The sequence below is a fragment of the Curcuma longa genome, chromosome 15, assembly GCF_044706935.1.
Source record: "Curcuma longa cultivar G26 ecotype Majalengka, Jawa Barat chromosome 15, ITB_CL_G26_1.1, whole genome shotgun sequence".
NCBI lineage: Eukaryota > Viridiplantae > Streptophyta > Magnoliopsida > Zingiberales > Zingiberaceae > Curcuma > Curcuma longa.
The window spans coordinates 5611937-5639328 of NC_133875.1; the positions used below are offsets into that span (position 1 = coordinate 5611937).

General features: G+C 37.0%; 5 protein-coding genes across 6 annotated transcripts; 2 read left to right on the plus strand and 3 right to left on the minus strand.

The window, feature by feature from the left end:
• Positions 1-4449: 4449 nt before the first annotated feature.
• LOC141846814 (uncharacterized) lies at positions 4450-12736 on the minus strand. Of its 2 annotated transcripts, none has more exons than XM_074734876.1 (4): positions 12378-12736; positions 12138-12284; positions 9274-9345; positions 4450-5162 (listed from the first exon to the last, which is right to left on the minus strand). In XM_074734876.1, the coding sequence occupies exons 1-4, from the start codon at positions 12519-12521 to the stop codon at positions 4491-4493; spliced, it is 1035 nt and encodes a 344-aa protein (XP_074590977.1). In that variant the 5' UTR covers positions 12522-12736; the 3' UTR covers positions 4450-4490. The 2 variants fall into 2 exon arrangements, with proteins under 2 accessions (XP_074590977.1, XP_074590976.1); XM_074734875.1 differs by having other exon boundaries at positions 12111-12284.
• A 1404-nt stretch (positions 12737-14140) lies between these two features.
• On the plus strand, positions 14141-15769 carry LOC141845746 (uncharacterized). The gene has a single exon (XM_074733741.1). The coding sequence runs from the start codon at positions 14141-14143 to the stop codon at positions 15557-15559; it is 1419 nt and encodes a 472-aa protein (XP_074589842.1). The 3' UTR covers positions 15560-15769.
• Positions 15770-17194: 1425 nt separating this feature from the next.
• LOC141846319 (small ribosomal subunit protein uS13z/uS13y/uS13x) lies at positions 17195-19028 on the minus strand. Its single transcript, XM_074734336.1, has 4 exons — positions 18924-19028; positions 18699-18859; positions 18228-18416; positions 17195-17513 (listed from the first exon to the last, which is right to left on the minus strand). Exons 1-4 carry the CDS (start codon positions 18924-18926, stop codon positions 17408-17410), a joined length of 459 nt encoding a protein of 152 aa, XP_074590437.1. The 5' UTR covers positions 18927-19028; the 3' UTR covers positions 17195-17407.
• A 2608-nt stretch (positions 19029-21636) lies between these two features.
• LOC141845911 (myosin-binding protein 7-like) lies at positions 21637-23395 on the minus strand. Its single transcript, XM_074733912.1, has 4 exons — positions 22124-23395; positions 22005-22051; positions 21821-21923; positions 21637-21723 (listed from the first exon to the last, which is right to left on the minus strand). The coding sequence occupies exons 1-4, from the start codon at positions 23393-23395 to the stop codon at positions 21637-21639; spliced, it is 1509 nt and encodes a 502-aa protein (XP_074590013.1).
• An 810-nt stretch (positions 23396-24205) lies between these two features.
• LOC141846334 (small ribosomal subunit protein uS13z/uS13y/uS13x) lies at positions 24206-25896 on the plus strand. Its single transcript, XM_074734351.1, has 4 exons — positions 24206-24304; positions 24369-24529; positions 24812-25000; positions 25580-25896. The coding sequence occupies exons 1-4, from the start codon at positions 24302-24304 to the stop codon at positions 25683-25685; spliced, it is 459 nt and encodes a 152-aa protein (XP_074590452.1). The 5' UTR covers positions 24206-24301; the 3' UTR covers positions 25686-25896.
• The last annotated feature ends 1496 nt before the right edge of the window (positions 25897-27392 follow it).

The following is a 27392-nucleotide window of genomic DNA, read 5'->3' on the forward strand; positions in this document are numbered from 1 at the left end:
CTAGGCGAAATTTTTTTTAAATAATAATAATATATTTTTTTTTAAAAAAATCATCTTTTAGATCGATAATGGTGGGTTTAAAATTTTTTTAAAATAAATTAAAATATTAATTTTAAAAATAATTTTTTTATATAAAATTAATTTTTCTAGCTTTTTGAGATGTAAAATTATTAATTAAATTTCTATATTCATTTCATTTATTTTCTTAGATATGAATTCATTTTCTTACTCATTCAAAAAAGAAATAAAACTTTTTAATTGATCTAATACAATAGTAATGTTCATATCTTTATATTGTAAAAATTTCTAACAGTATTCTGCGAATAAGATTACAAGTTTACAAGTTTATAACAGGAATAATTGATAAGAAAATAAGAAATTAACAGAAGCATAAAAAAAAATTTGATAGGGAAATAAGGAATATAATACCTTTAGGTTTTAAGATCATAGAAAAATATGTAACAAAAGATCTTAATTCTGATCGTTCCTCTCTTTACACCCCTTGTGATGATTTCGAAAATGTCTTGAGGAGAGAAAATAAACTATCAAATAAGTAAAATATTTGAAGTTGAGCAAAATATGTTATTAGGTTAATAAGGAAGGAAGGAGAGGAATATAAAGAAACTAGTAAAATTAAAGTTTTAAGAATTGAAAAATATTAAATATATTGGAATCATGTCAAAATCTTTAGGAAATCCAATAACCATGTCTACAAAATCTAATGATCATGCCAAATCTTTTCAAAATCTAATAAAGATATTTTAAAATTTTCTTATTATCTCAAAATGTATATATATATAATGATTAATATTTTAAAAAAATGAGCCCCAATTTATTGGGGGCCCTAGGCATAGGCCTTAGTGGCCTATGCCTAAAGCCGGCACTGAACTGATCCAAACAACCTATACCTGAGATTGTTTTTGAGTTTAATGGGTATTGACATCTAGAAAAAGTTAAAGATTACAGCTGATTATATAATTTTTTATGATGTTTTAGAAAGATGGTTTGTTGTTGAGTTTCCACACAAAACATACAAATTAAGTGCACATCATTGATGCTAGCTGAGGTTGTCTCCAATATTTGCAATCAGCTACATAAGTTTCTTCCTCCGTTGAGTTCCATCAAAAATATCATTGGCTACATATATAATCCTTGTTAAATGTATATTGTATTAGATAAATTGCTAAGGAGTAAATCAACATAATCATTCAAAAATTACAATTTATACAGAATATATTATCATATTAGCCTAACTTCAGAAATTTATTAAAGCAAGCAAAACACAGTACTGTCTTTGGGGAAAAAAAAGTTCTCACGTTCACCCTTTTAACCCTAATCAAGTCTTAGTTTCTGTTATGGTAGACGGAAAAGTGATTTTAAAGCACTTTTTTACTGAGAGATCATTAGCCCAGAGCCAAGAGGCATCGTAGTATCACTGTGCCACTTAATGGAATTTAAGGTACTGTAATGGATGCATTTAATTTACTAAATCATCTCATTTCTATATTTGGCCTTCATATTAGCCATGAGAGATGATTCGGTTGTATGCTGAGCTCAAACACATGCATGACCTCCAGATAGAGTGTATATGATGTGTTCCATTAATAATAAAAAAAAGGGTGGATTTGCCACCTCGGCGACCCTCTACAGCCGCTCCCCACGGGTATGGATGTGTTCCATTAATGCATACATATATGGTTGCCTATGCAGCTGAACAGGCCAAGCTTTAAAATATTGATCCTTATCCTTAGCAGGAATTGAGTTTTAAAGACCACCTCAGATAGTTGAGATAAACATTGCATATTCACAATGGTGGTCCTTGTAGTTGGCTAATTTTCTGCTGTTCTTTTCTTGGGGTTCCTCTCATATATTACCTTTAAATTGGGAGCATTACTAGAATATGTGTCTCCCATGGAGATCTAGAAGTTATCTACCAATGAATTTGGCATAGCCAATTGGTAAGAAGGGTAGTAGAATTATAAGAAGACACATTGGAATAGCCAAGCTTTTTGAAGCTAAAGACTATTCAATCCATAAGGCTGACAATAAGATCTTGCTGGTAAAGGAATACAAAGAGAGTGAAGAATAAAATCTAAACTCTTCATTTACTCTCACATTGCTAAGTGAGACCTTTTAAGCATGCTTAAACAAAAGGTCTTCTACTTAAGAGGCTTAGCATTTTGAGTTAAATTCAGTGAGCTCTTAGATTTTAACATGGTATAGAGTATAGACTCTCCCTCTAGTGAAAGAAAGGAGATAAATAGGAAAGCTGAATATCAAGAAACTTCACACTGTTGAAACTTCTTAACCATGCTTAAATATCTAAAGGTCCTTACTAAGTGCTTTGGGTTGGATTGATCTTTCTAGAGCTTGAACAATTATAAGTTTGGCTTAAGGTACATTGGATGGGATATTGCAGAGGCCAAGTTTGCTGGAGCAGCTGGAATATACTTTATAGGTAAGATTAGGAACCATAGTTCAACAAACAAGTTCTTCCAAATTGTATTAGAAATGATAGCAGATCATTTTTTTTCTTACAACTATCATCTAGACTATTTAAATCACATTTATGTTCGGTGAGAATTTGAATTGAAGAATTAGTATCCCATCCTAGTTGATTTCATGTTCAGCTCTACTAAGATTTGACTGATGTAGAAGAATTTTTTGTTAAATGCGAATTCTATCACTTTTGTTGCATGTATTTTTCAAGTTATTGTGTTATTTCTCGTCTTCAGCCCTGCATTATATATGCTTGCGTTCAACATTCTGTTCTGAAAGCCAAGAAAAACATCAAATAAACTATAAACAAAAAATGGATACGAACTGTTAATAATATATTGTATGAGCAATAGTGATATATTGATTCACATATTCAAACCCAAATATTTGGGGTCCAAAACTCCTGCAAGGGTTTCGAAAGTGTTATGTCTTTAGATAAAATTTAATTGAAGAATACGACTCACATATCAATCCCAAATAGTTACGGGCACAGGGTCTCTTACCTTACCTCTTCCAGTGTGATTCATCTTCTTACAATTTCAACCACAACATTTTAAACTTGTAATTTCAGGCAATTGAAGAAAATTCAGCAGAGTACATTAGATACTTGTAACTGACTTGCAGGAATTAAACCCACATTTTCAAACATGTATACATGAGCCATGACTAATACAAGAATCATGTTTCTGTGACAACTGAATAAAAGTTTGTGAATGTTAGTATGCTTCAGGTTCCTCTTTATTTTGCCTCACAGATTCAGCCTCTATGACCTAACATGCATTTGGATGGGTAATGCAGGAACCAACATCAAGTTAGCATGGCGACTTCGTATCCGTTCCTGCAGTGGGTTGTTTTCTTCAGCCGCAACTCTGCTACTAAATGCTGTCTCTATTTTTATTATTATCGTGCTTCAGAAGCTTGATTTATGCTTCCGATGATTTCATGCTTGTACGGTTCGAGGGGTAAACCTTGTCATGTATGATAAGCACTCTCATACTATTGCTTGTGTGTGGATACAGGAACATCTAAGCAAATCAAGTCACCTGGAGAATTTTGATGTTTGTAGCGTGGTTATTCCCTATCTTTTGACTGAAACAAGTATGTTCAATTTGAAACTTTATTTTCAAATTTTGTTAATCTGGATGTAAGATTCCTTGGACTGTTACTGATCATCTGTAGATTGTAAGGAGGTGCACCTTTTGCCGTTTTTAGCTGCACTTGTTACAGTGTTTTTACTGTTGTTCTGTACGAGAACGTCTGCAATCATGATTGAATGGATAAGCTTGGTGCAATTAATTAAGGTGGCAATTGTATTATGGTATGTTAATTTTATAGTGTATGGCTTTCGAGACATAATTGAGTTAGTTATGATGGGACAGATTTATTGAACTAGATAAGAATTAAATTTCAACGAAGTTAAGATAATATTCTTTTTCATCATAATTTTTCAATTTATCTCTTTATAGATAATTATAAGGCAGATGGATAGTAGATTTCATTTTTTGGTAGATTAATTTCATGAAGTTAATTTTATAGTATGTGTATTGTATCATTTAAGTAAATGAAAAATTATGTAAGACAACATAAAAATAATTATATATTTCAAAAATATAATTATATATATAAAATACTTCTTTATTATTCTTTTTGAATTTTGTTCAAATTTTCAATGCCTATATTTGATTCTGACTCTATGCCACTTGAGTATTCTTCAGCAATCAGCACAATAATCCATGATTTTTCATGGATAACTCGATGCTTCATAGAAGGAAATCATTAATTTTCTCATACGCCACAATTGAATCTCGAATTCGAGATTTCAGAGATCTATCGGAGGACTTTAACCGCTACATCATTGCCTCAGAAGTAGAAGGAAATCATTGTTGATCCTTAAAAAGATGCCTTCTCATTTCATTACTAATCATAAGAACTAGGCAAATAAATATGAAATAAACCACAATTGTCATTAATATTACAAAAACAAAAAGTCGTCATTTCATAAGATCCAAGAAGACAAAACCATTCCATAGGCTATGCAAGAGAATTGGAGGCAGCAAATTTTTCGATCTTGCAAACACCACTCCCATTACCACTCCAAGGAACACCAAGGGAAGCAGTCTCTGAGCATTGAAATGTGCAAGTGCAAAAGCAACTGCACTCACCAGAATTGATCCCCATAATGGCATGTACCTGGTGAGTGAAGGAAGAAGAAAGCCGCGGAACACAATCTCCTCCCACACGGGGGCGCACACAGAGACCACAACGGCATAAATAGCCATGGCCACGGGATCGCGAGCCAGGATCGACTGCTCCACGCTAGAAACTCCAACAGGAGGGGCAGGAAGAGCCGGCACCATGCTTATGTTGATCTGGGATAGAAGATTGACCACCGGAAAGAGTAGGCATCCTAAACCCACATCTAAATGCCAGCTTTTACCTTTGATATTGAATTGGAACCATCCTGATGGAAGGGGTTGGAATCTGGAAAGACATCGATGCAGGATTGCAATCCCAGCAAGACCTTCGGCAACATCCGTAAGGAGGCTGTACAAAGCCTGGCCTCGGTGTGTCAAAGACTCCTTGCTGAAACCAGCCGCATGAGCCAAGAATGGAATTATCCAGGATCCCACAAACCAGAACGATGCGATCCAAAGAAGCATTACCTGAAAATTCATCATTTTACTTTATTTTGAAAAGACTGGATGAAATAATTGAGCATGAACTTGGAACACAAAGTAACTGTTTTAACCATATAGTTGAATGAACCATGGTATTAGCAATCAGAACAAACTGCTTTTGCATCTTTACATGTTACAGCACTATAACCATCAAGAACAGGCAAATAAAAGATAGAGAATAAGATAAACAATGATCAGACGTTATCCATTAACTTTCCACAACAACAATAATAACTAAATATTATCCTATTAGGTAGACCCCACTATCCTCTACTACATCATTATTTATATTTAAATAAATTTTATCTTATTTTATTATTACTAATCAAGTCTTTTTTTATCATCCTCTTTCTCATTTGATGCGCACATTTATCATAGTTTCATATCGTCTAACTGGAGCATCAATTAGTCGTCTACGTACATGTCCATACCATCTTAAACGTGTCTCTTTGAGTTTTTCCTCAATAGGTGCAACCCCAACTTTCTCTCTAATATTTTCATTTCTTATCTTGTCCATTCTTATATGTCTGCATATCCACCTTAACATTCTCATATCTGCAACTTTCATCTACTGCTCATGTGCTCGAATCATAGTCCAACATTCAGCTCCATATACTATAGCAGGTTTAACCATCAGTTTCTAAACTTTTCTTTAAGTTTTAGAGGTACTTTACGATCACAAAGAACAACTAACGCTCTCCTCTATTTCAACCATCCTATTTGTATTTGATGTAAGACATCTCTCTCAGTTCCTCCATTCTTTTATATAAATGATCCTAAATACTTAAAACTCTTAGCTATAGATAATTCATCATTTCCTATTTTAACAATTGTCTCATTACGCATAATATTACTAAATTTAAATTCCATATCTTCTATCTTTACTCTACTAAGCCTAAAATCTTTCATTTCTATCATTTTCCGCCAAAATTCAAATTTAGTATTTACTCCTTTAGGTGTCTTATCCACCAAAACAATATCATCTGCAAATAACATGCACTGTAATACCATATCTTAAAAGTGACCAGTGAAGTTATCCATAATAAAACGATAGAAACTTAGAGTTGATCCTTGATGTAACTGTATCTTTAGAGTCTTTATTTTTGTCATTACATTCTTATACATATAATTAATTAGTTCAATATACGTTATACTAACACCTCTCTTTTCTAGAATTCTCCATATAATTTCCCTGGGACTCTATCATAAGTTTTTTCTAGATCAACGAATATCATATGTAAGTCTTGTTTTATTTCTGATACTTTTCAATTGGTTGTGTGAGATGTATAGCTTTTATTGTCGACGTTTCAGATATAAATCCAAATTAATTTTCGATCACCGTGGTCTCCTTTCTTAGTCTTTTTTCTATTATCTCAAAATTTCATGGTATGACTCATTAATTTAATACCCATATAGTTTGCACAATTTTGTATATCTTCTTTATTCTTATATAAAGGAATTAGAGTACTTACCCTTCACTAATTGGACTTTTTTTGTTTTTAATATCAGGTTGAATAACTTTGCAAGTTATTCAATAACTTATTTCCCTAGACATTTCCATACCTCTATTGGAATATCATCTCTTTTAAAGTTTGAGTTCTATAATAAAAATTTAAATTTCTATACTCATTTGACATGTTTAAATTACTTAAGTTAAGTTGGTCATCTAAACTTTCATTAAAAAGTTGATAAAAATATCTCTTCCATCGCTCTTTTATTTCTTTATCATTTACTAATACCATATTGGATTCATCTTTAATACATCTTATTTGAATAAGATCTCTTATCTTGCTGTCTCTCGCTTTAGCTATTCTGTAAATGTCTCTTTTCTCTTCTTTTATATCTAATTTTTGATATAAATGTTCAAAAGTTTCATTCTTAATTTCATTCACTGCTTTCTTGATCTCTTTCTTAGCTATTGTATATTTTTTTTATGTTTTCCTCGTTCTCACACATATATAATACTTTATAGACTCTCGTTTTCTTTCACTTTTTCTTGTACTTTCTCATTCCATCACCAAGATTCTTTACTTGGTGATACACGTCTCTTTGACTCACCAAGTACACTTTTGACTATTATTTTCAACTATGATACCATTTTATCCCATATCATATTCAAGCCACCGTATATTTCTCCTAATACTTGTACTTCTATCCTCTCCTTAAATATATTTTGTTTCTCATCCTTTAACTTCCACCATTTATTTTAAGAGTCGTGCATATTTTCCTTCTAGTGATACTATACTTGAGGTGTATATCCAACACTACTAACCTATATTGAATCGTTAAGTTTTCTCTAGAGATGATCTTACAATCTTTACAATCTTTCTATCCTTCTTCCTGACTATAAGAAAATCAATTTGCGATTTATTATTCCCACTCTTGTCTTTAAAAAAAATGTATTAATTAGTATAAGGTCATATGCTATCGCAAAATTCCATATAGTTTTCCCTTCTTCATTTCTTGTTCCAAATTTATAACTCTCATGCACCCTATCATATTTCTCATTTTTCATTCATACATGTCCATTTAGATCTCATTCTATTAAAATCATTTCGATTAGCAGAATATTTTGTAATACCTCATCTAGGTCGTCTGAAAATATAAATTTGATGTGCTCATCTAATCCTACTTGAGGTGCATATATGCTAATTACATTAATAGTTTCTTTCGTCACCACTATCATAAGAGTTATCCTCTTTCTAATTATTCCTATTACTTCATCTTTTAACGATTTATCGATAAAAATATCTATTCCATTTCTTTTTTTACTAATTCATGTATACAATAACTTAAAACTTGAATTCTCTATCATCTTTGTCTTCTCTCCTATCTATTTTGTCTCTTGTACATACAAAATATTAATTCTTTTTCTAATCATTGTATCTACTACTTCCATTATTTTACTAGTGAGTATTCTTAAATTCCATGTTCCAAATCTTAGAGAATTAAATTTTTTATAATATTTGTTCTTACCCAACCTATGATATGAAAACTCTTGCATATTTAACACGACACTCAAGTTCTCATGGAGATGAAGCAGTCCTTGCCTAGACGTTACAGTCGGACCCTGCAATGCGTTCTTTACGGGGAATATCCTAGCATTAGTACAATAGTTTGATGGATCCATTCATTGAATATTTCTCATGGAAAGTCCACACTGACTGGCAACCTAACGCACAACCCTGGCCCTTTTCAGCCTGGCTTGGGACCGGCTTTGATGGGTTTCATCCATTAACTTTCCACGTAAAAAAAAGACTGATAAATGAGGACATGTTGAGATTTCTCCTTTAAAACGACAAGGTGGTGAATGAAATAAATGAATCCCTAACTATACTCTAGAGATAAATATGTTATATGATCAATACATCAGTTCTTTTATTCAAAAAATCAAGTAATCTGGTTGGCAATGACACGGATTTTAATTTCATACTTTGATGGATCATCCATATTATAGTGTTCTTTAATAGTCATATGAAAGATGATTAATTGCAAAGTTTGGTAAGTGAAATAATTTGCAAAATTATGGAGAGATGATTGGTCAGTTCTGCTACAAATAAACAAGAAAATGAAATGAATTACAAAATGTTATTGATGGGCATTGTGATGCAGATAGTTGTAAGGTTATACGTGAGTTAATTACGAGAACAACAAGATGCACAAGCAAAAACCCACTCTAATAAGATTAGTGATAAAGCACAATTTCAGATGAATTTCAAAGACCTTGCATAAGTACAACTCCAAGACAGGCAAATGTCTATGGATATGCAACTCAAGAAACTGAAGTACTGAGATTCCACAAAACATTGAACAGAGTTACTCCCATATCAACAATCAAAACAGATTTTTAAACCAGGTAAAGTTAAAGGAGATGCATGAAAGACTAAACAACTCTTTTTTTGGTAGAAAAGAACTTGAGAAAGACCTATCTCCGCTGGTAGCAAATTAAACTCAAATTAGCAAAACACAAAGAGGCTGGTCCATCTCAAATTGACAAAAGAGCCCAAATAAAACTACTGCCAAAATTATATCATCTTAAAATATTCAGTTAAAAATAAAAAGGTGAAGGCAACAGACTGCTAGAAAAATTACTAACTTGGACAATTGTTTCCACTGTCCATGGTACTGTCCAACCATTGCCATTAAGAGTGAAGATCCTAGCTAATACCTGAAAAGTATCATGTTAGGTAAATAATGCAGCCTAAATAAACAAGCAATGAGCAAATGCTTTCATCCTAAGGCAGAAAAGCTAAATAGCAAAACTAGTTTTTCAGTAGAAAAACAAGTGTTAAAGAAAAGGTATACCCAAAAGTTGGGTCTTGCAACATGAAATAAAAGACCATCTTAAATATATAATATCCGTTGTATTCGAGCACATGATGGTTGTTTATTATGGAAATTTAAGAAACCCAAATAGTTTGAAGGTATTTAGTGTGATTTATATATTCATAGAGGTCCCATAGTACCTACTACAACAACAATCCCAACAACAAGCCATGTGTTCCAACTTTGTTGAAGTTTGCTGTATTGATCTCATCATGCATGGCTACATCACCAGTAAATGTAATGCACATGGTAATTAATCCATTTGTACTAGTTTTCTTTGGTTTCTCTTTAACTTTTACACTTCAATTCTAATAAGATAAGTGAAGGAAAATCAAAGAAAATATAACATTCTACTTTAAATTTACTTAAGAAAATGAAGTTTCCTCGTACATAATCCATTTCAACCACAGATACTAGGTGGCAAAAGCTAAGGTTTTGTTTATTTTGCAAGATGATGAAGTCCATTTCAACAAATGAAAGGGAAATTATTGATGAGGAAAACGATTTAGAGTGAAGATCAAGCATCCTTTACATATATATATATATATATATATATATATAATCATGTAGCCAAGTGAAGAAGATGATGGCAACTCTAATTCTTTACTTTTCATTTTTAAGATGCTCTTTTTTCTGGAAAAGAGAAGCTATCAAGAAAGGTTTTAATTCCTTATTTGACTTCTTTTGCCAAATTCATGGAGATTTATGCTTCTATTGAATTCTTTGTCAGGGAAAGATCAAGATTGGGCAATTTGTAACTTCACTGTTTGAAGATTACACTAAATTGCCTGTTGCATTAAAATGTCAACAGTGTTGTCAATGAGCACACAATGGTTCCTCTAATTTTCATTGTCAAATTGTATTTGTCTTAGCTATTAAGGTCAGTTTCAAGGATCATATCCTCCAATGAGCTCTATGCAAGGTATAGACTAGAAATATTCAAATTAGATCATTTTTCCCAGGCTAACTTCTGCCTTGTTTTGTGGATACTGACAGGCAAGAGACACGAACATAATGAAATGAAGCTTTGGCAATTAAAGACAGTTTGTACCACCTAAAATAGCTCAACCTAAATGGAAGGACTCACCTAGAGACAGATGCTGACGTTTTGGTACACTGAAAAAGCACTGCCAATGCCATGGAATCTAATTAATCTGATTAAAGACAAAAATCATGTTGAAAATTTTATCGAGACAGAGGAATCACATACAAATAGAAAGGGGAACAGTAGTTTGCCAATGTTGTTAAGATACTAAGCAGGTTTTTCTTTCAGGTTTATGAATTACCTTATCAACTCCATGATATTTTAACTTAGATATGAGATAAATATGTTGTATATGCTTTGTTTAAACAAACACAATAGTTTTTTTTAAATAAATAAATGCCTATCAAATAAACATAGGAGTGCCCATCCTACTGAAGATAGGAGTGACAGACACTCAAGATGAGAAATTTCATGGGCTAGATAACATATATGCAGACTGCATTTTGCTTTGCTCTTATATAGGCTCACAAATTCAAACAATGTTGAGTTTCAGAAAACTAACATCTATCAGGAACTAAAAGGCTAAAGTTATCATATTTTTACTTTCGACAGCAATTGATAAATCTTGTTACCCAATCTTTCATCTTCCAGATTTCCTTTCCTGAACTCCTCCAGTAAACAAACAATGAGTATTAGAACATTGATGTGATTTAGTTAGTTTATTTCCTTCCCAAAAAATACACTAATCAGTGTTAAAGCTTTTGGGTAGCCACTAAATGATCTATTCTTATGTAAAGGTATAGGTCTTATTTGCATTGGGTAATTTATTATAAAACAGATGTTAGCTTTTTATAGACATTTTATATTGGTTAAGTTCTCTGTACTATTTAAATTATGCTCTTATGATCAAAGACCATATATAAATCAATTCAAGTAAAATATAAATAAGGACCATATATGTCTATGATGTGGTGGCCTGACATCGGCAAGCAAATTGCGTATATTTTTGATACCTTAGTGAAGAGGAGGCTACATCTCCTGATTGTATCTCAAAAGCCAACTCAAGGTGATATAACCCATGTACCACAACCACTTTTGGTATCTCCTCAAGCTTAGAACACATCATGTATAGATACTAAGAGAGAATTGTACCCTTTGTGGTTGCAGCTGCTTTCATTACATAGAAGTTCAACCTTTAATGTAGCTTTCTTAACATAGAAATCCGACCCCCTCTTCTAGAAGGTTTGACAAGAGTGAGACCCTAAATGTGCCTCATGGATTAAGTGCACTACTATACAACTAACTGTAGAGAAGATGTTGCAAGCTTATACCAACTAAGGAAGAGAGAGTTCTTCGAGATCCACCAGATCTTTACAAAAGGCATGCAAACTTATGTAATTATAAAATGTTTACAAAGTCCACACTCCCTTTTGATTCTTTCATTCGTTTATGTTAGCATCCAGTGGCTTCCAAATGCAAAATTTGTGCGTGCCTAAAAGTAGAATAACTTGACAATACATATAACATTCCAAAGTAAATCATCACAACCTGAAAACAAAAGTCCATCACAATGAAATAGTCACAGAATCACAAGCGTCTAAAATTGAATACAGGTTACCGACCTTCCCAATTCGCAAAATCCAACTTACTTTCTCCTTCCCTGATTCTTCCAGCCTAGTCTCTCCTACTTCCCCGCCTTGTTTAACTTCCACAAAATCAAATTCCCTCTTGCTGGATGATGTCTCCTCCTCTTCCTCCTCGTGCATAAAGCACGATACACGAGCAATCTTCCATCCCTGCAGAAAACAAAACACCACAATCGAACCCTTTTACTGATGAAAAATCAAAATTTTCCCATGGAAAAAACTCTATTGTGTTCAACTACCAACCTTTCTGGGACCTCTGCAAGCTGACAAAGATCGCCCAAATGTCGAAGGCAGAGAAGAAACCGCTCTCAGGGAAGTGCGAGCCCTAGACGGCGAGGGCAGGGGAGTCAACGGAGGTAGAGCGAGGGAACGGCAAGCGGCAGACATGGATGAAAGGGCGTCCCAAGGAGTATGAGGAGGCGGGATTACAAAACCCTAGATCCTCGACAAGGGCTAGCCAGAAAACGCAAAGGAGACGGCAAGCACCATGGCGATAGCGATGGCGATGGCGATGGCGATGGAGATGGCGCTGCTTCTGTGCTGCTTCCGCCGGTGGATGGCAAGGCGACCGCAGCGACCAATCGAAAAGGGTCGCCCAGATCTTTTCCTACCTTGACGCCCGAGAACCAAACGGAGGGTTTGTTCCATCGCGAAGTTTTATTAAAATTATAATAAATCTTGAATTTAATTAAAATAATTCTAAATTTTAATGCCATCAAATAATTTTAATTAAATTATTAAAGAGTATTTTAATATAATAATATTTTTAATTAAATTGAAAAAAATTAAGATAATTTGTTTTAAAATATTGTGATAGTTTTGACTATAAAAAACAGCGTCAGAATAAGAAAAATAAAAAAAAAGATAGAAAAAGATGTTTAATAATAATATTATTATTAATATTAAGAGTCCTGATCTGCCGCACGACGCATCCTGCGCGACAGCTCCGACCCACCGCCGTCGCGCCGCCGTCCGGTCACCGATGGCCGCCGGACCGGACGCATTGGAAAGCCAGCTCGCCGGCACTCCGGCCGGGGCCGGATTCCGGCCAGAAACGCAACAGAACGACCCTTGTCCGATTTCAACGGAAATCGGTCGGATTCCGACCGAATCACGGCCGGAGACCGGCCACGGTCGACGCGCCGGCACCGGGCGCATCGACCGCGGCTGGTCTCCGGCCGATTTCGGCCGGAATCGGCCAACAGTAGCTGTTGGCCGATTTCGGCCGAAATTCGGCCCCTAATGATTTGGCCGGAATACAACCACCGGACCCGGCGTCGGCGAGTTGCGCATCCATCGCCGCCAGTCCGATGGCCGGAGATGGCCGGACGACGGTGAACAACGGCGGAGAAGCGGCAAAAGTCCGAGGAGAAATACTGTACATCATGAAAATGGACGGTCGGGATTGATTCGCGCACGGGTGCGCAGGAATAAGTTGCGCGACAGATCAATTTTCTTAATATTAATATTAATAGATTTTTGCTAAGGTATATCGATCGTTGTACACGTACGGCTACATAAATGTTGCCCACGAGACACCTGCTGAGTTTTGATCTTGCTCTCTTGACTCCCAGACTGACAAGACTCGAGCGATCAGATGTAAAACACAGATCAAAGACGAATAAACAGAGAAAAAGAAAGCGTCCTCGTCTCCGGCTTCGTACGAAGGATCGCCATCTCTGGACATGGAATCAACCTCCCACGTAGCCACTGCATGCCATGTAGCTCTGGGAAGGCAAGCGGAGATGCACGCTCAGGAAAAGGAGCTGGAAAGCTTTCTGCCTGCGTGTAATCTGAGGCCGTGTTGCAATGAAAGGGATCTTGATGATGATACGATGATGGCGATGGATGGATTCGAGCTGGTAAGCGAGGCAGCTCATGGCTCCCCTCAGACAAGAAGTCAGACAGATTAGCGGAACAGCGACTTGCCACCAGCTTTAGTTTCTGAACTGTCCCAGGCCATTAAATAGGGCCTGTGAAGCTCTCTTTTCCCTCCTTGCAAATCCATGGCTTCTTCTTGCCTCGCTAAGCTTCTCGCATGTTGCTGTTGCATGCTCGTCATGGTTCACGCCATGGATGATGGAGGAGGAGGAGGAGCTGGAATGGAGAGCGGTGAGCTCTTGGCGTTGTTCGAGGTGGTGGGTGCTCTGCTGCAGGACTCCAGCTGGGCTCAGCTCCACCCCCACCCGTGCACTGACACTCCATGGCTTGGAGTCCAGTGCGAGATGGTGCTCGAGCCCCAGCAGCAGCAGCAGCAGGATCCATATCTCCATGTCACGAAGCTCCACATCGGGCCAGATGTTGCCTCGCCGCCGTGCAAGCGATCCGCGCGCCTCTCGCCGGCGCTCCTCCGCCTGCCTTACCTCAAGAGCCTCTCCTTGCTCGGCTGCTTCCTCGCCGACGACGCGGTGCCCCTCCCTCCCTCCCTCTTCACCAACGCCTCGTCCTTGGAGCAGCTGGTGATCAAGTCCAACTCTGGCCTCGGCGGGACCATCCCTCCCTCCCTTGGCTCCCTCCGCGGCCTCAGGGTCCTCAGCCTCTCGCAGAATGGCCTCCATGGCGACATCCCGAGGGAGCTCGGGTCACTTGCAAGATTAGAGCAACTTGACCTCAGCTACAACGATCTCGCCGGCTCCATCCCCGCGGAGATCGGAGGCCTTTCAAGCTTGACCATCTTGGACCTGAGCTGGAACGGGCTGCAAGGCGAGATCCCTCCCTCGATCGGACAGCTCCGGTGGCTCCAGAAGCTTGACCTGAGCTGCAACAACATCTCAGGGAGGATCCCAGCCGATACAGGCCGGTTGGAGAGGCTGGTCTTGCTGGATTTGAGCCGCAACTCCTTGGCAGGGCCGCTGCCGGATGAATTATCAGGTTTAAGCCAAGTCCAGTACTTCCTCGCGGAGAGCAACCCGATCGGCACAGCCATCCCTCGTTTTCTGGGGGCAATTAAGAGCTTGATGGTGCTCGACCTCTCAGGCTGTGGGCTTTCAGGCCCCGTGCCGCCATTTCTTGATGCTCTCGGCAACCTCACAACCCTGTCCTTGGACAGGAACAGGCTCAGTGGCAAAATTCCTTCTTCGTTAGAGACAATTCCCAACCTCGATCAACTCAACCTCAGTCAAAACCTCCTCAGCGGGGAGCTTTCTTTCTCCGAGGAGTTCGTGAGCAGGCTCGGGGGGAGACTGGACGTGAGGGACAACCAAGGGCTGTGCATGAACCCACCCAGCCACCAGAACACTCTCCCGTTCTACTCGCAAGCTCCGCCATGTCTGACCACTGCCAGCTCCAACAGCAACAGCGGCCCAGAGACAAATAACGAGACGATGAAGTCGATTTCCAACACCTTGAGATCCAAGTCGAACCCTGCGACACTCATTGCCCGCTTGGCCCTGGTCGTGATCATAACAGCAGCTTCAGGTGTTTAATCCATGGACGTTGTGAATTGTACTCTTCCTTTCCTTTTGCTGGACGTACGTACGTACGCAACCAAAGAAGCTTTTCAGCTGCGACATTGATGGTGGTGGTGTTGCAGAGGAGGACAGAGGGAGGCATGTCTCTTTTGACCATGTTTCAAAAGCATCCAAGCCTCTACTGTACCTTATCTTCTAATATAATTCACATGGATTCCGGCTTTGCATGAGATTGAGATCGTTGTCCTTTCTGGTGTTTAGAGTTAAAAGGACGTGCATGCACGCATCAGATGTGCCTCGAGATGGAAAGGAACTGACTAACTTGGATGCTAAACTGATTCATTTTATGAAATCGATTGTTCTACTTGTATTTGACAGTAAAAGTTGAGGCTTGGGTTTTCTTTTTTTCAAGGACTAAATTTAAGAGAATGGTGAATGAGGAAGGGAACAGAACGTGATTTCACATGCATTGGTTGTGGAAAACAAACATCACCAGTCACATCGTATTATTTAATGGATATATTGCATTTCACACAATGGGTTTTGGTGGGTAGCTAGCTCAGCCTACAAAGTTGTAGTCTGTGCCCATGCATCTTCCCTAGTGGAAATAGTGTCTGACTAGCGAAGTTGCTATTGTTTTTTGAAATCTATCTCTAAGTAATAGTAATGAACTCAACAACACTAACTTAAAAAGAACATCCTCACCTCAATCTTCTCAGGGTTAACCTTAATTGAGCGTCTCAATATCAAATATATAATCTAAAGTTTGAAAATGTTTTACATGTCAAAACTTACCTGAGGTAAGTTTCTAAACTTCATGGTAGTTTATCATGGAATTGAGGTACAATTAGTTACTTAGAAGCTCAAGATGAGAGTGGTACTCCCAGTTTGCTCCCTTCAGTTCGCCTCTTCAGCAGAGAGGAGCAAACCTGTTCTTTCTGCCTTCTTTGTGCTCGAGCATCAAGCAAACAGCAAATTCTCCTGCTTTCTTTGTGCTCATGGATCGAGCAAACAGCAAAATCTGATCCTTTTTGTAGTTCTTCTCCAGTTTGTGCCAGTCCACTGAAGGAAACACGGCCACTGGGACACATGCCCATTCATTTTTTTTTTTTTTTGGCATTAGGGCAATCATCTCGCAATATAGTTCGGAACATGATAAACAGGGGATTATCAGCCTTGTCTCATTTGAAACTTTCTGGCCAATGGTGAAAAGAATGGTAGGAACCCTACTTTGTCACGATTAATAAAGATAATGGACAAGTGGCAACAATGTTTTGGACCAAATGAAATGTTTTTAATGGCTTAATTTATTTAAGTAAATCAATTTAAATTTGTATTTAGTTTTACTTTTACAAATACATTTAATTTTTTAAAAACTATAAAATTACTTAATTTATATTTAAAAATACTGGACTTTAAGGAATCATGTTTGCAAAAATAATAGATATATGTTTTATCAGTTAAATAGTCAAACTTATTATTATTTTTTAACAAAAATTACCTTATTGCTTTTTAAATGGCCATAGATTTTCTCTAAATAATCTTTATCTTTCTAAGTTTGATCTATTATCAAAATACTCTCGTCCTAATAAATTTTAATTTTAATCTTTGAACCATAAATTGAATCAAACTTATCAAATATTCAAGCAATGCAAACAATCATGCAGACCCTGAAATCAGAATATCATAAAACATATAACATATTGGTGGACTAGGACGAATTCTGTAGGCAAATATTGAAGCTCAAGCAAACAAAATTGTCATCTAAAAAGAGCCAAATAAGTAAATGGCAATCTTGATCAATACTGAATATAAAGCTAGAGTTCTCCAGATGGGCTCGAGTACCATGAGATGATTAATACCTCATCGCTTCTTTGAGACACCAACAGTTTTCCCCCTCCGGCCAGTGGTCTTTGTGTGCTGGCCTCGGACACGAAGACCCCAGTAGTGTCTGAGTCCACGGTGGTTTCTGCAGCGGCAAAGATAGATGATGCTTTAAACAGAAAGCATTTGACATAATGGAAGGTCATTAACTGATAGACCATGGCAAAACTCATGTCTTACACAGATTAGAATGCTCACCCAATTCAAACCAGAGTTCAATATCTTCTTACAAAGCAAATAGTTCGTTGTTTTGCCTGAGAATTGTAAAGAAATGCATGCCTTGCTAGGAGGCCATATATACTACAGGCAAATGGAAAATCAACAAGCCTTTGGCTCTTATTACCACTGACATTCATGAATTTCAAGGAACAATGGACATCAAATTATAAGAATCATTGGTGCTCACTTTGATTGTATTGAAATTACGTCAAAAACTTAATATCACAGAAATGTGCACTGTTGAATTTGTAGGAGTATCTAATTTACTGGTAGATAGCATGCACAAAATTGGAAGTTGATAAGTAACAACTTCAGATCATTCTACCAGACCAAAAATTACACATTCTAATTTGAATTCACAAGGTGGAAAAACAAAAAAAAAAAATAGAAAACCCAAAATCAAAGTTCAATGTAGCAAAGAATGGGTAGTCTGAACCTAATGATATGAGAACTATAGAGCAAACACAAACTTATGATAAATCAAATATGCTTTGCTGTAAGCAATGTGCATTACAAAAAGAAAATATATGAAAAGTGGGGAAAAAACACAAGCCATAGCTAAGTGTTATAATAAGCTAACCTTATCTTCTTCAGCCTCTCAAGGTCATCCCTCAGCTTCATGTCCAAGGCATTTGAAACAACTTGAGAGTACCTTCCATCCTTGTAATCTTTCTTTCTGTTCAAAAACCAATCAGGGATCTTGAATTGGCGTGGATTCGCAACAACTGTCATAAGGTTCTCAAGTTCAGCAGCAGAGAGCTCGCCAGCCCTACAGAGAAGTAAAACTTATTAATGTAGACAATTCAACTCATATCATACCAGGAGCAGCTTAATCAAATAGGAAAAAAGATTTAAATGATCCTAAAGTATGGCGACAATTAAATTCGAAGCTTAGTGATGGAATGATGCAAAAGTAATAATTCTTCAGATAGTGACGCCGAAAATAAGAACTATTAGATACTGCTGCTGTGACCAAAACCAAACTCGCAAAGGTGTCAGCCTAAGCCTAAAAAGCACAAAAGACTAGACGACCGAGAACAAAAAAATCGACCTTTTGTTCATGTCGACGTCGGCCTTCTTGCATACGATGTTGGCGAAGCGGCGCCCGATACCTTTGATCGAGGTAAGGGCGAACATGATCTTCTGCTTTCCATCGACGTTGGTGTTCAAAACACGAAGAATATGCTGGAAATCCTCGTTCGCCACCAGAGACTGCAGGCAACCAAATCTTTATCAATTACTAGGAAGAAAACACATCCGATTCGTGATTTCTTACCATGGCGTCAGTTAAGAGTTCGCTCTCCGACCTTCCTTCTGTCTGCTGTCCGAGCGGCGGCAAACTGATCCAGAAAACCCTAGCAACATTTTATATATAGTGCCGATAGTCCGGGCACGTGGACGCCCAGATCAGCCCAATTACTTTTATTTTTTTAAATGAAATAAAATAATTATAACAATTTTGAAAAATCTCCTAGGATGATCTTAATGCATGCACCCACCGTGGATGTCCAACACCTGCCGCTTCCAGGCCTCTCCGCCGCAGGGCGCCTCTGCCCCTGTGCCTGCCCCTTCTGCTGCCGCCCCACGTCCCCTTCCTGGCGCCGCTCCATGAAGCGCCAGAGAGGCTGCCTCGGCCGCCCCACGCCACGAGGCCCAGATGTTCAGCAATCAGCTTTAGCAGTCCACGATGATAGCAAAAGGTGGAACCGCCACCTTAGCGGCCCCCTGGTCCCGGCCCCACAAGTGTCCAGAGGGAGTAAATCACGGACGATCATTTTGACCTTTTTCTCATCATGGCTAGCGCAAGGGAGGGCTTTTAATTCACGCAGGAATCGAACCCAAAGCCTCATGATAGCAACTGCCCTGCGCTAACCATGCGAGCAAGCCCGTGGGGGCAGCTTTAGCAGTCCACGTACTTAGGGCATGTTTGGTAAGAGGTAATCAGGCTTGTAATGTAATCAGAATTACATTACAAGATGATTTACTTTGTTTGGTAACATTTTAAAGATATAATGTAATGTAATTGGATTACAAAAGAGGAGCCAAGATAAGTAATCTGGATTACAAAGGAAATAGTATGTAATCCGATTATATTACAGATTCTATTTTTATCGTACCAAATATACCCTTCCACTTTATTAATAAAATTAATAATTTTATAAAATCAATAATTTATTAATTATAATTAATAATTAATTATTAATAAACTTAATTAAAATAATTAATAAAAGTATTAATAAAATAATTATTATTAATTATTAAAATAAGTATTAATAATTATAATTAATAAAATAATTAAAATAATAAAATTATTAATAATAATTATTAATAATAATTATTAATAATTTAAATAAAAATTAATTATTATTATTATTAATTAATAAAATATTTATTAATTATTTTAATAATTTTTATGTTATAATTGTAATTAATAATTAATTATTAATAAAATTAATTAAAATAATTAATAAAATAATAATTATTAATTATTAAAATTAGTATTAATAATTATAATTAATAAAATAATAAAATTATTAATAATTATTATTAATAATAAAATAATAATTATTAATTATTAAAATAAGTATTAATAACTATAATTAAAATAATAATTAAAATAATAAAATTATTAATAATAATTATTAATCATTTAAATAAAAATTATTTATTATTATTATTAATTAATAAAATATTTATTAATTATTATAATAATTTTTATTTTATAATTTTAATTAATTATTATTTAAACTAATTATTTATTTTAAAAATAAAAATAATTAATTAATTATTAATAATTAATTTTAAAAATTAATAGTTAATAATAAATTATTAATTATTAAAAATTATTAATTAATTTTAATTAGTAATTAATAAATATTTTAATAATTTTTATTTTTATAATTAATAAAATTATTAAATAATTATTAATTTTATTAATAAAAATTATTAATTTTATTAATAATAAAATTAATAATTAATAATTAATAATTATTAATAAAATAATTTATTTTAAAGATAATAAAAATAATCTTTATTATTACATTTATTTTTATTTTATTTTAAAAATTAGGAGGGTATTATTGATATTTTATAATAATAAAAATTAGATTCCTTATTCTTTTACCAAACACTGTAATGTAATCATTTTTGTAATCAAAAATTATATGCATTCCTTCAACCAAACATAGTAATGTAATCAAGATTACATTACATTACATTACAAACTTGATTACATTACAAGCGTGATTACATTACGTCGTATCAAACGTAACCTTAAGGCAAAGTTTCCTCCTTGAGAAAACTCTACACTGCCAAATGGTTGAAATTGTGTTGACAAGTATTTTATAGTCTATAATTTAACATCAAGGAAGGTTGATGTGTGTTTTTTGTTCATATTATTTTGGTATTTAGTCCACCTCTTCCACACTCAAAGCTTAGTCCACTTCTACTGCAAAGGCTGTGCCCCCCGACCATCTGTGCAAAGCTTAGCCCACTTCTAATTCTTGGATCTGTTGATCTCGGGAAATCTGGCTGCCTCTACATCCTCTTCTGCCCAAACTCATCTCACCTTTAATGCAACTGAGAACTTTGGTTCTTGGTTGGCATCTTTAACATGTTCAAGAGTTACTGATAAGTTCTTGTATTTCTTGCAATGAATAAGCTGCGGTCGTTCTAAAATAGCTTTTATTTCATGCATTAGAAGATATATTTTGTGTTGAATTCAGAAGTTACATCGACTATAATAGTTGATGAAATCATGGAAAGTTCATGGAGTTGTTGAAGTCCTTGAAAGACAATCTGCTACTCTCTTTTTCCGATTCTGATGCTCGTTCGTTCTTCTCTTGCTGCTGCTAAAGCTGATTGCTGAACATGTTTCCTGTTATTGTTAGGATTACGAGCAGAAAAACATGTTTAATGTTCAACTAGGCCAGACAATATGAGCAACAATCTAATGATAAATACAGAAAATAATTGCAAGTGGAACAAAGCTAAGAAATTTTCTCTCCTCTCCTCTCCTCTCCTCTCCTTTCCTTTTCATCTCCTCCATCTTCTCCATGGCGATATATACTCAGAGCCTAAATGCAGAACTCAATGAACACGAGGAGTAATCATAATCATATGATCCACTTTGATAAAAAAAAAAGTGGTACAGAACAGAATGTTTTAATTCACCCTGGTGTTCATGTGACGATCGAATCTCCAGTTACTAATTCGGGGTGAATTCTCCAGAAGCAACGACAAGCCAACATTGGCATTTGACGAACCAAACGTGTACCTAGTGGGACAAATTTTAATATTTTAAAACTATCATGAGAATTTAGGCAACGAAGAATTGAAAGGAAAGCCATTCACATACTTGGTTCTTGATGGTTTCTTTCTCCAAAGAAGAGACGCCATTAGCCACTGAGAAAGAAAAAAGACTAATTAGCTCCAATATTGCATTGGATAAGCTGATTGATCAATAAAAAGGGATACCTTAAGCACAGCGACAACTGAGAAACTTGCGGACGAAGAGTTTTTCTTAGCAATCCTCCTCTCACTCTCAGGCGAGAGATCCTTATGCAGCTGCTGTGCTAACTCTCTGAGCAACACCAGCTGTGCCTTCTCTGTTCTCATTGAAATAATGGTTTGCCTCATTGATTCTCTGTCAGCCTCCAGTGCCTGCAGTCTCGTGTACAGATTCCAGATAACTAGAGTCCCACCTTCCATTCCTCCATCCGTCCCCCTTCTCTTGCACTTCTCCCTTTGTGTGCCTACACAATCCTCGGAGTCGGAGGAACAAACTGTCGCAATCTCATGCACTGCGTCGACTGTGTACGCCCTGTAATCGCGAGATGGTCTGTCTATCGAGGCAGGAAACTCCTCTCCCTCCAAGGGCTCTTGCAGTTCCACATTGGGAATCGAATCATAGCTATCGGGCGACGATGATCTGTAATGGTCAGACGGTCCGGGTCCGGATCCTGGTCCCTCCTTAACGACGCCTTTCTCCAGCATGGCTCCCGGCGAGGTCTCTAGTTCATAAATACGCGTCTCCAAACTGTCAAGGTCCTCGTCGGCATGAGGCATCTCCCCAAAAGCGAACTTTTCGAGATCATCAAAAGGATCCCTTTGGCTTTCAACGTCATTGGGCAGGTTGCACTTCAAAGGAGGGTATTCAACTGTGTGTATCTCCTCGAATTGAGATACACCAAGATCGTCGTTGGGGTCGGCACCGGAGAGTGCTGTGTCGTGGACGTCGTCAGGATCAATGCCGTGGCTGATGAGAAGGTCTCGGCAAGCCTGGAGCTGCAAGGCGAGGCCTTGGATGCCTTCTTCGCGCTTCAATATAAGTTCCTTGAGATCGAGTAGCTCCTGCAGGTCGTGCTCCATCTTCTCCTCGGCGAACAGCTTGAACTGCCGCGCGTCCATCTGGGCCTCCGCCTTCTCCCGCTGGAGGCGGAGGATCATGGACATGGCCTCACTGGCGGCCGAGGCAGCCGCGTTCCTCTCCTCGTCCAGCTCAGCACACAGTTCCTGGATCGTCTCCTGCTGGCTCGCCACGACCTCGCGCAGGGCATCCGCCTCCTTCTCGACCTCCACGCGGGGGGCGACCTCTCCGCCGCCGTTGTTGGAAGAATCGAGTTCGTGGCGGCGCTTCATGGAGCGGCGCCAGGAAGGGGACGTGGGGCGGCAGCAGAAGGGGCAGGCACAGTGGCAGAGGCGCCCTGCGGCGGAGAGGCCTGGAAGCGGCAGGTGTTGGACATCCATGGTGGGTGGATGGATCTGAAGATCATCCGAGGAGGGTAAAGTTGAGCTTTTAGGACTGAATTGTTTGGGATTCATGGATTGGGCAGGAGAAGTTGGTGGGCGGGCGTTGCGAAATGTGCAGTCGACGTCGCGGAAGACGAACAGAGCATGGGAAAGGGAAATTTGGATCATCGTGTTGGATATCCGTCCGATTAAATCGACACAGCCCATTGATTTTAAAAGAAGAAGAAATCCAACGGTTTCTTTTGTTCCTGGGGGACTAGACGCCTCATACTTTATTTTTAAATATCAATAATAATAAAAACCTTTTCGATAAATTTAAAATAATTTTAATAAGTTAAAATATAATTATTTTTATATATAATAAATTTGATTGAATTAGGGAGACTTTAATTTTTACCCAACTGATAAAACTAATGCCTGACAAAAAGTTGTTAGTTAAAAAGTGGTGCTAATGAAACTTGACAAAAAGATAAAACAGCGGCGCTACTACTAGTGTTTTCGTATTGTTATTTAATTAATAGTTAAAATAGTGTTTAAACTAAGACTTTTTTCATCCGGCCGAAAATAAGTCAGATTTACAAAAATATAAATATAAATATAAATAAATATTTATAATTAAAGGTTTATAATTAAAGGATAACAATATTATTATTCTAATTTATTGTATAATTTCCAATTTTTAGAATAATATTTAGCAGCATTAAGCTCTTCATTTTTCAAAATTGTTATAATTATTTTATTTCATTAAAAAAAAAATAAAAGTAATTGGGCTGATCTGGGCGTCCACGTGCCCCGGACCATCGGCACTATATATATAATGTTGCTAGGGTTTTCTGGATCAGTTTGCCGCCGCTCGGACAGCAGACAGAAGGAAGTTCGGAGAGCGAACTCTTAACTGACGCCATGGTAAGAAATCACGAATCGGATGTGTTTTCTTCCTAGTAATCGATAAAGATTTGGTTGTCTGCAGTCTCTGGTGGCGAACGAGGATTTCCAGCATATTCTTCGTGTTTTGAACACCAACGTCGATGGAAAGCAGAAGATCATGTTCGCCCTTACCTCGATCAAAGGTATCGGACGCCGCTTCGCCAACATCGTATGCAAGAAGGCCGACGTCGACATGAACAAAAGGTCGATTTTTTTGTTCTCGTTCGTGTAGTCTTTTGTGCTTTTTAAGCTTAGGCTGACACCTTTGCGAGTTTGCTTTTGGTCACAGCAGCAGTATCTAATAGTTCTTATTTTCGGCGTCACTATCTGAAGAATTATTACTTTTGCATCATTCCATCACTGAGTTTCGAATTTAATTATCGCCATACATTAGGATCATTTAAATCTTTTTTCCTATTTGATTAAGCTGCTCCTGGTATGATATGAGTTGAATTGTCTACATTAATAAGTTTTACTTCTCTGTAGAGCTGGCGAGCTCTCTGCTGCTGAACTTGAGAACCTTATGACAGTTGTTGCGAATCCACGCCAATTCAAGATCCCTGATTGGTTTTTGAACAGAAAGAAAGATTACAAGGATGGAAGGTACTCTCAAGTTGTTTCAAATGCCTTGGACATGAAGCTGAGGGATGACCTTGAGAGGCTGAAGAAGATAAGGTTAGCTTATTATAACACTTAGCTATGGCTTGTGTTTTTTCCCACTTTTCATATATTTTCTTTTTGTAATGCACATTGCTTACAGCGAAGCATATTTGATTTATCATAAGTTTGTGTTTGCTCTATAGTTCTCATATCATTAGGTTCAGACTACCCATTCTTTGCTACATATCTACCAGTAAATTAGATACTCCTACTAATTCAACAGTGCACATTTCTGTGATATTAAGTTTTTAACGTAATTTCAATACAATCAAAGTGAGCACCAATGATTCATATAATTTGATGTCCATTGTTCCTTGAAATTCATGAATGTCAGTGGTAATAAGAGCCAAAGGCTTGTTGATTTTCCATTTGCCTGTAGTATATATGGCCTCCTAGCAAGGCATGCATTTCTTTACAATTCTCAGGCAAAACAACGAACTATTTGCTTTGTAAGAAGATATTGAACTCTGGTTTGAATTGGGCGAGCATTCTAATTTGTGTAAGACATGAGTTTTGCCATGGTCTATCAGTTAATGATCTTCCATTATGTCAAATGCTTTCTGTTTAAAGCATCATCTATCTTTGCCGCTGCAGAAACCACCGTGGACTCAGACACTACTGGGGTCTTCGTGTCCGCGGCCAGCACACAAAGACCACTGGCAGGAGGGGGAAAACTGTTGGTGTCTCAAAGAAGCGATGAGGTAATAATCATCTCATGGTACTCGAGCCCATCTGGAGAACTCTAGCTTTATATTCAGTATCGAACAAGATTGCCATTTACTTATTTGTCTCTTTTTAGATGACAATTTTGTTTGCTTAAGCTTGAATATTTGCCTACAGAATTCGTCCTAGTCCACCAATTTGTTATATGTTTTATGATATTCTGATTTCAGGGTCTGCATGATTGTTTGCATTGCTTGAATATTTGATAAGTTTGATTCAATTTATGGTTCAAAGATTGAAATTAAAATTTATTAGGACGAGAGTATTTTGATAATAGATCAAACTTAGAAAGATAAAGATTATTTAGAGAAAATCTATGGCCATTTAAAAATCCAGTATTTTTAAATATAAATTAAATAATTTTATATTTAAAAAAAATTAAATGTATTTGTAAAAGTAAAACTAAATACAAATTTAAATTGATTTACTTTGAATAAATTAAGCCATTAAAAAACATTTTTATTTGGTCCGAAACATTGGTGCCACGTGTCCATTATCTTGGTCATAGCAAGCGTCGTCTACCTCGCGGCCTCGGTCTCTAAATAGCACGATGAAACCACGAAGTCGGCTCTCGCCCTTTAAACGCCTCAACGTTGCGATTCTGCATAAGCCATCCGCCCTACCAGGAAGCAGCGAGGCGAGGTCGACAGAGGGCTTAAGAAGCTCCACGAAGGCGTCGAGCTAATCAAACGCATTTGGAACAAGGTGCTGCCATGCGGAATTGAAGGGATCCCTTTCCCAAGAAACTTTGATCTCTTTTTTTCTTAGCGTCTTGAGTGATTTCCAGCTCCTTTTCGTGCGTTTGGTAGGTTCACGACTCGGGAAGGAGAAATTGGAAGAGGATTTGAAGGAGATCAAGAAGTTGCAAATATATCGCAAACGGAACAATTCTTGGATGCAGTCCAGCGAGATAACGGATATGAAGGTAGGATTTGAAATCTCTCAACTGGAATGCATCAGTTATGATGTTATCGAAGCTAATGGGTTTGGTTTATCTGGGTTCCTCCCATTTGTGTACTATTGGCTGTAGTGGTAGTCGACGTATGGCGTTCATCAGTGACAAGCTTGACTTGATTTCATGGAATGACGGAGATTCTTTTTTTTTTTAATCGCAGAATCTCGCTTCGCTATTTTCTTTCATAGTTTGTTAAAGATGAACGTGAAACTATCTTCCCCCATGAAATGCCTAATACTTACCAGAAGCGGACACTTGGTTGCTTTCGTTTTTATTTAAGGATGAAATGCAGATTTAGACGCGTGTGTGTGAGTTGAAGTGTTTTAGCCTGTCGTTCCTGTTGCTCCTTGTTGTTTTGAATTAACATAGTTACCACATGATACTGGTTTTCTTGATAATTTCCTATTTTAATCCGTCTTACCTGTTTGTAAATGAAATGTTAGTGACCCTGCAAAATACTAGTCTCTCAAGATGCATTGGCCTCTTCTCATTACATTTTTAGTTCAAAATGCATGGTTTTTTCTCCTTGATTTGAAGTTCAAGATGCATGGAACTTTTCTCCTTTTCTCCCCCAGAAAGCAGAGTGAAGTTTTCATTATATTTCTATGCTGAATTATTAGTTAACCGGGATACATGTTGATGAAGAAGGAGATGTAATGGAGACTTAAGTCACTAATCAGCTGTAAGATTCTGGAGATCAGTGTAGTAATGGCAACTTCTCAGTTGGCA